Below are 12,701 nucleotides of genomic sequence, written 5' to 3' on the forward strand. Positions count from 1 at the left end.
GGGGAGGGGGGAGATATTTATATATCCTGGAGGTGGGGGGAGGTGGGGGTGTGAGATACATACCCACTTCTTAATTTCACTGACCTTGGTATGCCAAGCTGCTGCTAGGGCTGCTCCTACTTCTGCTATGTGCAGCAGGAACACCTGGCTTTTGAATGAGGTGGTGACTCCCCAAAATGCCTGTGGTGAGATGACAAGTAGGGACAGTCACAGTGCAGAGAGGGTAGCCTTCCCCAGCCTCATTTCCCCAGCATGCTACTGCCTACCCTGGGAAATGGATAGCAGCAAAGCTCCCGGCTGAAAGGTCAAAGGAACACGCAGGAGTCAGGGTAGAAAATGCTAAAACACAATTTAATAGAAATCAGTAGGCAAAACTTCCAATGGCTTTTTGACAAGGAGCTGGTAAGTGTTTTCTAACCTGAGGGGGTCCAGGTCAGGAAAAGGACTCCAGGTCACACCTATACACCTGAAGCTTTCTTGCAGCAAGTCCAGGGCAGACTTCCTGTGTCCCTGCTCAGAGGTCCTCTGGCCCAGGGAGCCAAACCATACCCATGTCCCCTGGAAGCCCAGGCTGACCCCTTCAAACTCTCCTGAAAATTTAATTAACAAGCCCTTTGGCCTTAAGCCAAATTTTTAATTCAGAAAAGGCACTACCCGATTAAAATAGGACAGGATGGCCCAACTCACACCCCAATACACACACACACATACACACACACACACACACACACACACACACACACACACACCATCAGTGCACAAGAAGACTGTATCATCTTCCAGTTCAAACAAGGGCCTGAGTAAGGAGAGGATAAAAACCAAATTTACATACATATGCATAGAAAACAGGTAGTTTCCTCCCTGGGTTTGGTTAAGACAAAGGAATTTAGTTGGTATTTTGTCACAGTGACATTTGGCAAAGTTGGAATGGATTAAAGCGTCCTTCACCCCCAGTCCTATTTCCAAACTCCCCTCATCCTAGCCCCATCTTTCAGATAGAGAGACAAAGACCAGGAAAGTCCCAGAACACAGGTTTAGTTTAGTCATGGTAAACCCACAACACTCAAGATGAGTGAAGAATTATTTGGGATCATCTGAGACTAGGGTAAGGCAAGAGGGTTACAATGGCAGCCTTCTCTCTTGGAGTCTCTTCTAGCTGAAAGTGTCCTTTGGGACACATTGGACTGGCTAGGCCTCAGAGACACAACAAAGGAAAAGCAAGCAGTCTTCCTTCCCCACTTACACCCACCAACTACCTTCACTACCCACCCAGCACACAATTTGAAGAAAATAAGCATGGTCTGAAGGGAAATTCTGCAAGGTTTTTAAGAGAGAAAGAGAAAATACAAAAAGGGGGAAGAGAGGAAAGAGAAAGAAAACAGAGAGGGATATGAAAGTGACCACCCATTCAGAATTCAGGGGTCTAGGAGGCCACACGTGTGTCGCTCTCAGTCCTTGTGGAAGGCGTCAACTCTGGTCTGGGGCCATCATGCAGCCTAGGTCCCTTCTCCATCTGCCAATTCCCTCATCTTTATGGCAGGTGGAAGAATTGAGGGGAGAGAAGAAGGGACTGAACTATGGAATTTGGAACTCTAGCTTCCACAGTGGAGAATCCATAGGGAAACAGTCCTGAAAAGTCAGTGTGATTAGGAAAACAGAGAAAAATAAAGTGAGAGAGAGAAAAAAGAAAAATAAAGCCACATCTTGATTAGCTCCAGCTCCTCAGGGCATTTTGCTTTTGCAAAGGTATTTCAAACTAGACAGGTAGTTACCTCTCTCCTGGAGGGGACACCTGGGGAATAATGGAGGCACTAATGTGAAAATATTCAGCCCCTTCCAAAGAGTCTGGAGAATCAGGCCCCCCCCCCCAGTAACTAACTCCTGCTATGTACAGAAAAGATCAACTAAAAACTTTGGCAAACCCTCTTTTTCTTGCCTTGGTGTATGGCTAAAGCTGTGGAGTCCCAAATACTATTATCATCGCCATCATTTTAAAGTCCAATGTCACACTCTGATCAAACAAAACAACCCCTTTTCATGTAAAAGGCCAAATGTCCTAAACCCTAATAGTCCTGAGTCTTGGCAGAAACCCGAATCTGCCCTTGCTCTGCTCCTTCCAGGCCAGGTTCCCCAACACTGTTCAAGGCCCAGTCTGAGTCATGCCCCAAGTGATAGGGGAGAATGAAGCTGGGAGCTGGGCTGCCAGGCACTGCTCACTGCCCACTGGCCCCTCAGTCCTCAGGTCTCTCTTTCTTTTTATTGGTTGTTGCAGCCTGTAGAGGATGTGGAACCACCAGCCTGCTTCTTTCGTCGTTTGTTAAGGAGCCTGTTGTTAGAAGTTTTCAAGTCTTTGATTTTCACCTGGTCATAATCTACCCGCATGGTGGCCAGGGCACTGGTCATCTCTTCCTGTAGTTAGGAAATAGAGATCAACAGGGGGAAATGGGTGCATTTGATACCATATTTTTTAATTACTAAGAATTTTTTTAAAAATTAATGAAAATCCATCTTTTTCTCTCTCATTGAAAAAGAAAAGCAATTTTTTAAAACAAATACGCATAGTCAAGCAAAACAAAATCCTAAATTGGCCATCTCCCTAAAAAAGTCTCAGTCTGTACCCAGAGCCTATCACCTCTCTGTCAGGAGGCAGGCAGCATGGACCTGTTAATCCAAGGCCTTGAACTGTGGATTCTTATGAACCTAGATAGAAAGGGGCCTAATCTGTGCTTAGCGGATGAATATTTGAAAATTGCTCTGAAATAATTTCTTCTCTTGGTTAAACAGTCCCAGTCCCTTCACCTTGGTATTGCATGACATGGCCGATCTCTGGCCAATGTTTTATGATTTCAGGAATGACATCCCTTGTTCCCTGCTGGAGCCTTGGAGACAGGGAGTATCTCCTTTTTGTTTTTATATGTTAAGTCCTAAACATACTTTAGTGCTCGACACATAGTAAACTCTTAATAAATGCTTATTGATTGACTTTTCTGAGCTGGATCTTGATGGTGTTCCTCTTCTCAGTCTATGCTACCACAACAGTCTCCAGGTCTGTCTCAAGGCCTTCAGCAGACACTTAGCTAGAGCTGGGAGTCTGGGTCTGCTGCCAAAGAAAAGTCACTGCCCACCCCACTCCCCAAAGGCCTGGGACAAGCCCATGGACCAAGGTCCTTTTGTTAGCTTAGAATATGGGAGGCCCCGCCTTTCCTCCTGAAAGCCCCGTTTCCTTGGGGGATATAGGAGAGAGATAGAAAGACAGCAAGACAGACCTTGACTTCATCCCAGTGGTCTTTGTCTTCCTGCAAGACTCGAGCAGTGTGAAGAGGGGTCTGTGGTACCACCATGGATTGCTGAAAAAAAGAGTACAGATAGTCTAAGCTGGAAGAGAACTCTGAAGGGATCTGCTCACCCTCTTCATTTTACTGGTAGGTCAATGGAAGCCTCAAAGTGATTTGCCCAAGGTTCCATAGTCTGCTGCTGGTAGGCTGAAACTCAGGCTTTCTAGGTTCTTGGAATGGAATTCTTTCTACTATAACCCTCTCCACTCCCCACTCCCAGCCTCATATGTTTATTATCCCCACTCCCTCTTCTAAGCACAGGCCAAGGAAGGTCAGACCAACACTTCCTATTTCTCAGCTTGGGTCTCTGGTGTTTGCCCCAGTGGAAGAAAGGAATCAGTAACCTCTTCTTGGCTCTGGAGGTTGATAAATCTCTTAACTCCCCCCCATTAACTCCTCCCTTCCACATACGACTCAATACTCAGGGATGCTTACGGCATTAACAACACCCAAAAGACTGAGCATGATTACACTCATTTCTCCCTCTTATTGAGACCAAGTCCCATGTTTTTCCACTTTGGCCAAGGATGAGGGTACAAAGTGTGGGGCCTGTACTCCCAGCCCCAGAATATAGGAGAGTGTTAATTGCTATCTTTAGCATTTCTCCATTTTTCAATGAAGTGAATATGGATCCCTAGGGATGTGAGAACTCAAGGGTATTTTGAGTCACTCCCTTGCTGACAGGAAAACGAACTCACGTTAATCCAAGGATGGTTCATGAACTGAGCAATGGTCATTCTTTCTGTAGGTTCTGTCTTTAGCAAGAGTCGGATCAGTTGCTTGGCTGGGAGAGAAGATAAGAGAGAAAAAAGGTGATAATTGAGAAAGTAAAAAGAGGGAAGAGAGAGAGAAGAAAAGGAGGAGGAGGGGGAGGAGAAGAAGAATTCAAAGGAAGAGAGTGAATGTGAAAGAGAGAGCAAAGAATGGAGAAGAGAGAAGGAAAGAAGTCAGGGAGAAAAAGAAGACACAGAAAGCAGAAAATAGTGAGAAGAGAATAAAAGAAAGGAAGGAAAGGAAAGAGGACCTGTTCATCAACATTTCAATATTGTGCAAACCAAGTTCTCCTTTTACTCCTCCAAAGCCCTCCTTGCTGGGCAGCTACAGGAAACCTCTTGGAAGGAGGGAGAACATATACAAGCCATAACACTGGTGATCAGGCCAAATATAATCAACTTCCATGAATGAATTATTTGCAGAAAATCTTTAACCTCTAGCCTGTCTGGCCTCTTTCCAGCCTAGTGGGAAGAATCTGCCATCACTGAATGCTTTCAAATTCTATTGGATCAAAAAAGCCAATCCTCTTTTAGCCAATAATCCTATAATACAGTCTCAGAGGAAAAATCTATGATCTTGTTATGACCCCCTGCTCTGGATCACCTTCCTATCTTCCTCTTTGACCCCTACTTCTCTTGAAAGCTTGAAAGTGAAGGTAATTTGAGAACTGCTATCTACTCAGCTGATATGGACAGGGACTTCCTATGAGAAAGACGCCCCCCCACCCCCCCCACACACAGAATGTGGAAGGAGACTGGATCTGCTAAGTAAGGATCATGAGGCCAGCTGGGCAGACTTAAGTGGCAGCCTTCCTCTCTCCCTTTACCCCCCGCCCCAGGGTAACCCAGTGTTAGACTAAGGACAGCAGTGGCCAGGGTTTCCCCTAGTAACTGCAATGTCCTGCCTCCTTGTAAGGGAAGAGGGATTAGACAAAAGGTTTGGGCTCCAAGTACAGGATGCTAAAGTCTATCCAATAACGTGAGAGCTGGGAAGGACCTTAGAGACCACTTATTCCAACTTCTTCACTTAATGGAGTAGGACAGTAAGACCAGAGATGGGAAGATGGCGAGTCAGTGCCTCAGCTGGGACTAGAACCCAGGGGTTTCTCACACCACAACAACAGGAAGTGCCATGTTTCAGTCTTTGATTACTCTTATATGGGGAGCTGGAACTATTCACTAATGCATGCTTTCTTATATGGCCAAATAAATGCCCTCATGGCTCAGTTCTGGTTTAGCTTCATGTTGAGTGATTTTCCTGGAAAATAAATTTTATAAAGTCAGTCAGTCTAGAAAGCTGACATGTAGCACCCCACCCCTCCGCCCCAGCCCGCTGTATTATCTAAGGGGCCCTGCTGCCCCACTGAACCATGCACAGGATTAAGCTGTGCCAGTTCTATTCCCAGCAAACAAGGGAAAAACAATACCCTGCATTTCTATAGTGCTTTAGACTTTCCAAACAAAGTGCTTTCCCATTCACTGCCTCTTGATCCTCACAACACCCCTGTAGGATTAGGTAGGACAGATGTTGTTCAATCACTTCAGTTGTGTCTGATTCTTAAGGACCCCATTTGGGGTTTTCTTGGCAAAGATACTGGGATGGTTTGTCATTTCCTTCTCCAGCTCATTTTACATATGAGGAAACTGAGGCAAACAGGGTTAAATGACTTGCCCAGGGTCACACAGATAGTAAGTGTTTGAGGTTGCATCTGAACTTGGATCTCCTTGATTCCAGGTCTAACTCTCTATCCACTGTGCCATCTGAGCTGCCAGGCAGGAGAGAGGCAAGTGTTATAGCAGAAAGACCACAAGACTGACCAATTGTTAATGCTTTCTCTTCTCAAATCACTCTGTTAATTTATTTGCTTTCTATTGTATCCCCTAGTAGAATGAAAACCCCTTATGGTTTTATTTTTTGTTTTCCCAGTGCCTTGTAAATAGCAGGTACTTAATAAATGAAACTGAAGTTCAAATCCCAGTTCTGCCATGTAACAGCTCTGTGAGCTTAGTCAATTGTCTGCCTTTGTAAAAAGAGAAGGCTGAACCAAATTGTTTATATGACTCCCTCACAGCTCTAATGTTCTATAATCTAGAACCGCACTTACCACATGAGGAAACTGAGGCCCAGAGAGAGAGGAAGTTACATGACCAGTCATACAATGAGCTGGAATTGAAACAGGTGCTCTGCTGGCCTAATGGCATTTCCACTCCACTCTGCTGCTTCTATTTGGAATTGGCATCTTTGGTTGCTAGTCTGGTTTTAAGTGGAAATTACTTGTCCCCACGGCCTCTGGGGAAAGCCCACCAGACCACATTTCCCCCTCCAAAGGTTCAGAATATTACAGATGCTGTTCTAGTGACCAGCCTGGGAGTTGGGAGAAGGAAGAGCCTGTACCTTTGGGCCCAGCTTTTTTCAGCAAAGTGCTTCTGTTAAACTAGACCATTCCTTATATTCTTTGGGGCTGAATAAGATATCTGCCTGTTTAAAAAACATCTTTTTCTTCAGGGCATTAAACATCCCCTCTGCCCCCAACCCAACAGTTTCAGAGGAGAAGACTTACCTCAAAAAAAAAAAGTCATCAATTTACTCCTGGATAACTGATTTAGTGTGAGGCTGAGTTATGAAAGCTGATTAAATCAGAAAAAGGAAACCAGAGGAGCCCAGTCCCCTCAGGAGCTAGGATTCTTAGTATCTGTATCCTGGCTTTGTCACTAACTTGCTGCATTACCTCAGATAAATCCCTTTCTGTCTCTGTGCTTTGGCTTTCTCTGAAAATTGAGGGGATTGAATTGGACAGTGATAGTATCATTCACATCTGTATGATGCTTTGAGGTTTGCAGAGAGATCTGCTCACAAATCCTCTACAAGATAAGATGGGCAAACCCAATCTCCAATTTACATGTGAGAAAACTGAGGTTAGGGGCTTTGTCTCTGTCTAACTGGTCACAGTTAGTGTCTGAACTGCCCCAGGGCCTGCTGCTTCTCCGGCTTCCCAGTAATCCCACTCTGGGATCCCCACCATCCTTCCAGGCAGGGACTTTTCATTATTATCTTATGAGTGCTCTATACATAAGAGATACTTAATAAATCCTTGTTGAATGATCTTACTGTTCCAAGGGCACAGTAATCGTTATGGCATCAAGAGAGTACAGTGGATTGAGTGCCAAGCCTGGAGTCAGGGAGACCTGAGCTCAAATCTGAGCTTGGTACTTACTGTGTGACCCTGGGCAAGTCACTTAACCTCTCTGCTTCAGTTTCCTTATCTGTAAAATAGGGATAATGATGGCACCTATCTTGCAGGGTTGTTGTGAGCATCAAAAGAGACAATAATTGTAAAGCATTTAGCACAGTGCCTGGTATAAAGTAAGTGCTATATAAATGTTAGCTATGATTATTAAAACTATAATAATTGGTAGGAAGCACTGAGAGGTGAATATATTTTATAGAAAGGTGAAATACAGCAGAGTGGCATACCTTCTTCTGAGACGTCAGACCACTCAGGGTTGGGAAATCCATACTGTCCCATTCGAATCCTTCTCTTCATTCCTGGAGAAATGGCCTGGCCAGTATTGGAGTAGAATGGAGGGAAGCCGCAAAGACTATGGGAAAAGGGTCAGAAACTGTTGAGCTTTATATCTGGTGGGATTATTATATTGGTTTGTAATACCCAACCTGTTGATCTGTAACCCTTTCCATGACTGGCTACCCAAGAACGAGTATTTAAGCAGTTTCAGGAATGGGTTAGCTGAATAGGGCCAGAAATAGGACTCCTTAATAGTAATAAAAACATTTGGGGATTGGACTTGTTTTCTTTGACCCCAAAGGGCTGAACTAGCAATATCTGAGAGGGAGTTGCAAAGTAGGAGACTTTATATCTAAGAAAAATGTCTAATCAATCAGAGATGTCTGAAAGTGGAGGCAGAAGGTTCCCTAGAACTGGAGATCTGTGAGCAGAGGCTGAAGGTCCATTCTCTGGGAATGCTGTAGAAGGGCTGTAGAGGGATGGGTTGGGCTGGGTGCCCTCCAAGGCCCCTTCTGGCTCTGCATTCTTCAATTTCTGTCATGGAAGAGCTAAGAGCTTCACAGCTCGTAAAAGAGTTTAAAGGATGTTGGGTTGAGAGATCATTCAATCCAAGCCCCCTCAAGGAAAATGAGCCCAGAGAGGTAAAGCAACTAGCATTATTGGGTTACATAGATGTCATTAAATCGTCAAAGTGGGATTTGAACCCAAGTTCTGTGACTCCCAGTATAGTACTCATTAGAGATGGTGAAAAGAATACCAGGACATGAGCTCATACCTAGTCCATTTCTTGGAGCAGGGAAGTATAAATGAGAATCAATAATTTGGGGAGGGTGTGCACAGTATCAAGGCACTGGGAAATTGAGAAAGGTTTTCCAGCATAAGAGAAATGGCCCTCAACTACCATCTAGTCTTACTCTCTCACTTTACAAATAGGAGAAATGAGGCCCAGAGAGAAAAGACACCAAGATCACCCTGCTCATTAGGAATACAGACAGAATTAGAACCTAGATCTTTCTGACTCCAGGTCCACGATGCCTTAGGCTGCAGCAAACCATTACCTAGTACAAAGCTCCATAGAGTTAGGAAGAGAAAAAAAAAAGGGAGAGGGAGGTGCGGGAGAAATAGGGAAAAGAAGGGAGAGGGAGATGGAAAAGTCAGGAGGGGGAGGGGAAAAAGAGGAAAGAAAGGCAAAGAAGAGGAGACGGGGGAGAGAGTGGAAGGGAACGAAAAGGGGAGGAGGGGGAAGAGAAGAGGGAAGGGAGAAGAAGGGTATGAGTAAGGAGGATAAGAAGCAAAGGAAAAGGAGGAAGGAGGGAAGTGTTGGGGAGAAGAAGGAAGAAGAAAGGAAAGGCAAGAAAATCGAGGAGAGAAAGAGAAGGGGAAGGAAAACTCTTGGACATGGGAAGTGCATTCTAAGTGGAAACCCCAGGGCTGGCTCCCATACTCACAGGATGTACATGATAACCCCAAGTGACCACATGTCACATGACTTGTCATACTTCTCAGGACCCAGCACTTCAGGGGCTAGAAAAAAACAAAACAGAAAGGATGTCCTGTGAGCCTCCACCCCACCCAGGCCAGATGTCACTCATGCAATGCTTGAGGAGACAAAGCCCTATTACAGCCAGCAGTCAGACCCTCGGTCTGACAGTGCCATCTGGTTCTGACCTCCCTGGGTCCTAAGGTCAGAAGAAACATAGGGAGGTACTTCCCTCATCTGACTGTATAATATATCACATGCCTATTAAAAACTACATTTTTCTTCTGTATTTAGAAGCAGTTGTGGTTTAGTGAAAAGAAAACTGGATTTGGAATCAAGATGACAGCTAGCATTCCTATGGCAGGTTAAAAAGCAAAAAGCTTTCTATTTGTTATCTCATGTGATTCTCACAACAACCTGGTGAAGTTGGTGCTATTATTTATTTCCATTTTCCGGATGAGGAAACTGAAGTAGGCAGAAGATAAATGAGTAGGTAAGGGTCATTCAACTACTAAGTGTCTGAGGCAGGATTCGAATTCAGGTCTTCCTGACTCCAAGTCCAACACTCTATCCATCATGTTACTTCATCAGAAAACTGGACCCTCTTATTAGCTGTATAACTTTGGGTAAGTCACTCTTCTTTCCAAGTCTCACAGGGAGTGATACATGTAACCTGGTTTACAAACTATCGAGTGCTATATAATGTCAAACGAGTATCGGTGTCAAGCTTCGGTTCTAATTTGTATCCTATTTTTCTGGTTCATCTCTCACCTTCCCCATCAGACAGACTGTAAGTCTGTTGAAGACAAGGAATGGGTCTAATTTAATTTCTCCCTGCTTCTCAACAGGGATTCAGTGCACTGTGAATAGTGAGTGCTTAATAAATATTTGTTGAATTAATGAATGAAAGCATCCAGGGGAATTGAGAAAGACACTAAACCTGGCCCAACTGGGAAACCTGTTTTTGACTTAGGCCCATGCAGTGTCTCTCACTATTGCCAAATTTATGCAAAAATAGGGAAGGGGGAAAATAGGTTTAAATATAGAGCCAGTCTCCTCTGCTCAGATAAGTGGCTCAGTTAGAAGGCACTGCCAAGAACCGTCTGTTGGGGCTGGCTGACAAGAAGCAAGCTTTTCTCCGGTGTAAGAGGGATTCCAGCTGATGTGCCAAGTGGCTGAGGGGGAAGGGAGAAAGAAGGCAGAGGTGGCCTGGAGGAAGCAGGGGAGTCCTAACTAGGCAGGAAGGAGCTGACCAACATGTCCACAGGCTCTGGGGGAAGTGGGGTAGGGAAGGGCAGAGGGAATTAAGTACAAGTGACCTGATTTTGTAGACTCAATCCCCCAAAAAGGTGCATATAAATCTAATTCAGTAAGTTTAGATCCCAAGTCAGAGAACATGAGTCCTGGCTGTGTCACTAATGTGAATTTTTGAGAACAAAATAAAATAAATAACTCCCATTTCTAGGGCACTTTTAAGACTTAAAAGACTTTACCCTTGTCTAATAAGTAGTACAAATATTATCCCTATTTAACAGACAAGCAAGTCTCTATTTAATAAAAAGATGATATGGCAGAGTGAGGGATAGATAGCCTTGGAATCTTGAAGGCCAGGGTTCAAATCCTCCAGCTGCTCCTGTGTGGGCAGGAAACTCTCTGGGACTGTAAATTAGAAGTGAGTTATTAGTCTGCATCTATGAAAGTTCCCATACCATGAGTTCTCTCCATGGATGAAATCATAGGTATGGCCTGGGAGGTGGGGGAGGGGGGGAGGGGACAAACTGAAGCCTGGAGGAATGAGGGGTTATGCCTAAATCCACCCAGCTATAAGAGACAGAGGCTGTCTTCCAAACTGGGCTTTCTGACTCAAATCTCTTCTCTGCACTTTGCCTCTCGAGGAAGCCAACATGTCTCTGTCACTCTGGGAACGCTCTATGAACCTGAGCTGCTCCTAGAGGAGATGTTCTGGAGGAACACACTCCTTAAAAGTCAAAGCCTGAAGTACCTTTAGGGAATTCTTTTGCAAGGAGAAAAAATCTGTAACACAGCAACAGCCCCTCATCTGAATCTGTTCAGTAAAGTGGGTCCTCTTTGAAGAAGGTTTTATTCCAGGGAGACTCACTTGTCTTTCTTTTCTAGATGGGTTTCTCCAAGCAAATATATCTATCCCTTCATCAAGTAGCCTGTGTGTGACTGGCCATTCTAGCTAACACCCAGTGCCCCTGCACTCCCCCCACAGTCCCCAGTATAATGTATGAAGTAAAAAGATCACCAAAAAAAAAAAAAGACAGAGGGAAGAGGGCCTTAGACCAGGTTAAGGAAACATTCAGAAAAGGGCAAGAGATTTATTCAGTCACACAGCAAGTATGCATCAGAGTAGAGATTTGAACCCAGCAGCCAGGTGGTGCAGGGCTAGCTAGGCCTGGAGTCAGGAAGACTTATCTTCCTGAGTTCAAATCCAGCCTCAGACACTTACTAGCTATGTGACCTTGGACAAGACACCTAACCCCATTTACTTCAGTTTCCTCATTTGGAAAATGAGCTGGAGAAGGAAATGGCAAACCACTCCAGTATCTTTGCCAAGAAAATCCCAGTTCAGATTACAAAGAATAACACAACTGAACAATAACAAAATGCTTGACTTCTAGCTTATGCTTTTCCACCTTTAGAGACTATTGCCTTCAACAGGCCAGGTCAACTTAGGGAAAGTTAAGATATGGAAAAGGAGGCACCTTTTGTTAAGACACAGGAACATATACAGAAATGCTCTGGGAACATTGAATCATGATCTCCCCAAATACCAATGTATTGGCAAGGAATGAATGGGTGTTGAGGGAATGGGAAAAGCCCGCTGCTCAGAAAGTCAGAGTTGAGATGAGACCTCTTAGACTTTGTGCTTCCCTTCCTCCCACCCCACTGAAACTGTGGCTCAAGAAAAAAGAACCATTAAGGCCTCAGCATTACAAAGACTTCGGTGGTCCAAGCTTTCCATACAAATGCAGAAGCAGGGCTGGTTTCCTGCTCAGACTTTTCTGTGCAGGATCACTATGGACTAAGTCACCCTATAACCCACAAAAAAAAAAATGTCCAGTAGGTTAGAAGACAAGGAAAAGATGAGTCTGCTCTTATAGTGAAAAGAATACTGAAGAAGAAATCTGGAGACCTGGGTTCAAGTTGTGATTCTACTGCTAAATAGCCGAGTAACCTTGAGCAAGTGTACTCCCCCTTTCTGTCATTCTTCCCCTCCCCCTTCTCATCACCAAAATGAGTTTCCTGCCCAGGTCTTATTTGAGGCAGAATACTTTGTGTTTTTCCAGAATATAAATTTCAGACAAAAATGTAAAAGTATGAAAAACACAGCCCAAGTTTGGTGTTAACCCTTTTGGCTGATGGGATTCTTTTTACCATGTTTCAGAGCCAGGATTTTCCTTATTTGTTTTCCAATTACAGTCCTAGCGACAGACTGTGTCTGTTTTCTGGGGACCAGCCCTGCTAAGTGAGGAGAAGCTCAACACCAGAAAGCTGGCCATTTAGTAATGAATTCTTTGGCCAGAGCAACCCCATGAACCCAAGAAAGTTTCCAACAGCTTTT

General features: G+C 44.4%; 1 protein-coding gene across 1 annotated transcript in view; it reads right to left on the reverse strand.

Moving 5' to 3' along the window:
* Window positions 1–332: 332 nt before the first annotated feature.
* MAPKAPK3 (MAPK activated protein kinase 3) overlaps window positions 333–12,701 on the reverse strand; it is a 95,583-nt gene continuing 83,214 nt past the window's right edge. The window contains exons 7-11 of the mRNA XM_069095623.1: window positions 9,081–9,156; window positions 7,584–7,708; window positions 4,034–4,119; window positions 3,267–3,347; window positions 333–2,409 (exon numbers count right to left, since the gene is read on the reverse strand). Of these exons, the coding sequence (XP_068951724.1) occupies window positions 2,257–2,409; window positions 3,267–3,347; window positions 4,034–4,119; window positions 7,584–7,708; window positions 9,081–9,156 (521 nt within the window). The 3' untranslated portion in view covers window positions 333–2,256. The remainder of the gene's footprint in view (window positions 2,410–3,266; window positions 3,348–4,033; window positions 4,120–7,583; window positions 7,709–9,080; window positions 9,157–12,701) is intronic.

The sequence above is a fragment of the Petaurus breviceps genome, unplaced genomic scaffold (genome assembly GCF_028583685.1).
Source record: "Petaurus breviceps papuanus isolate PSGF00001 unplaced genomic scaffold, PetGlider_PUasm1.0 227, whole genome shotgun sequence".
Taxonomy (NCBI): domain Eukaryota; kingdom Metazoa; phylum Chordata; class Mammalia; order Diprotodontia; family Petauridae; genus Petaurus; species Petaurus breviceps.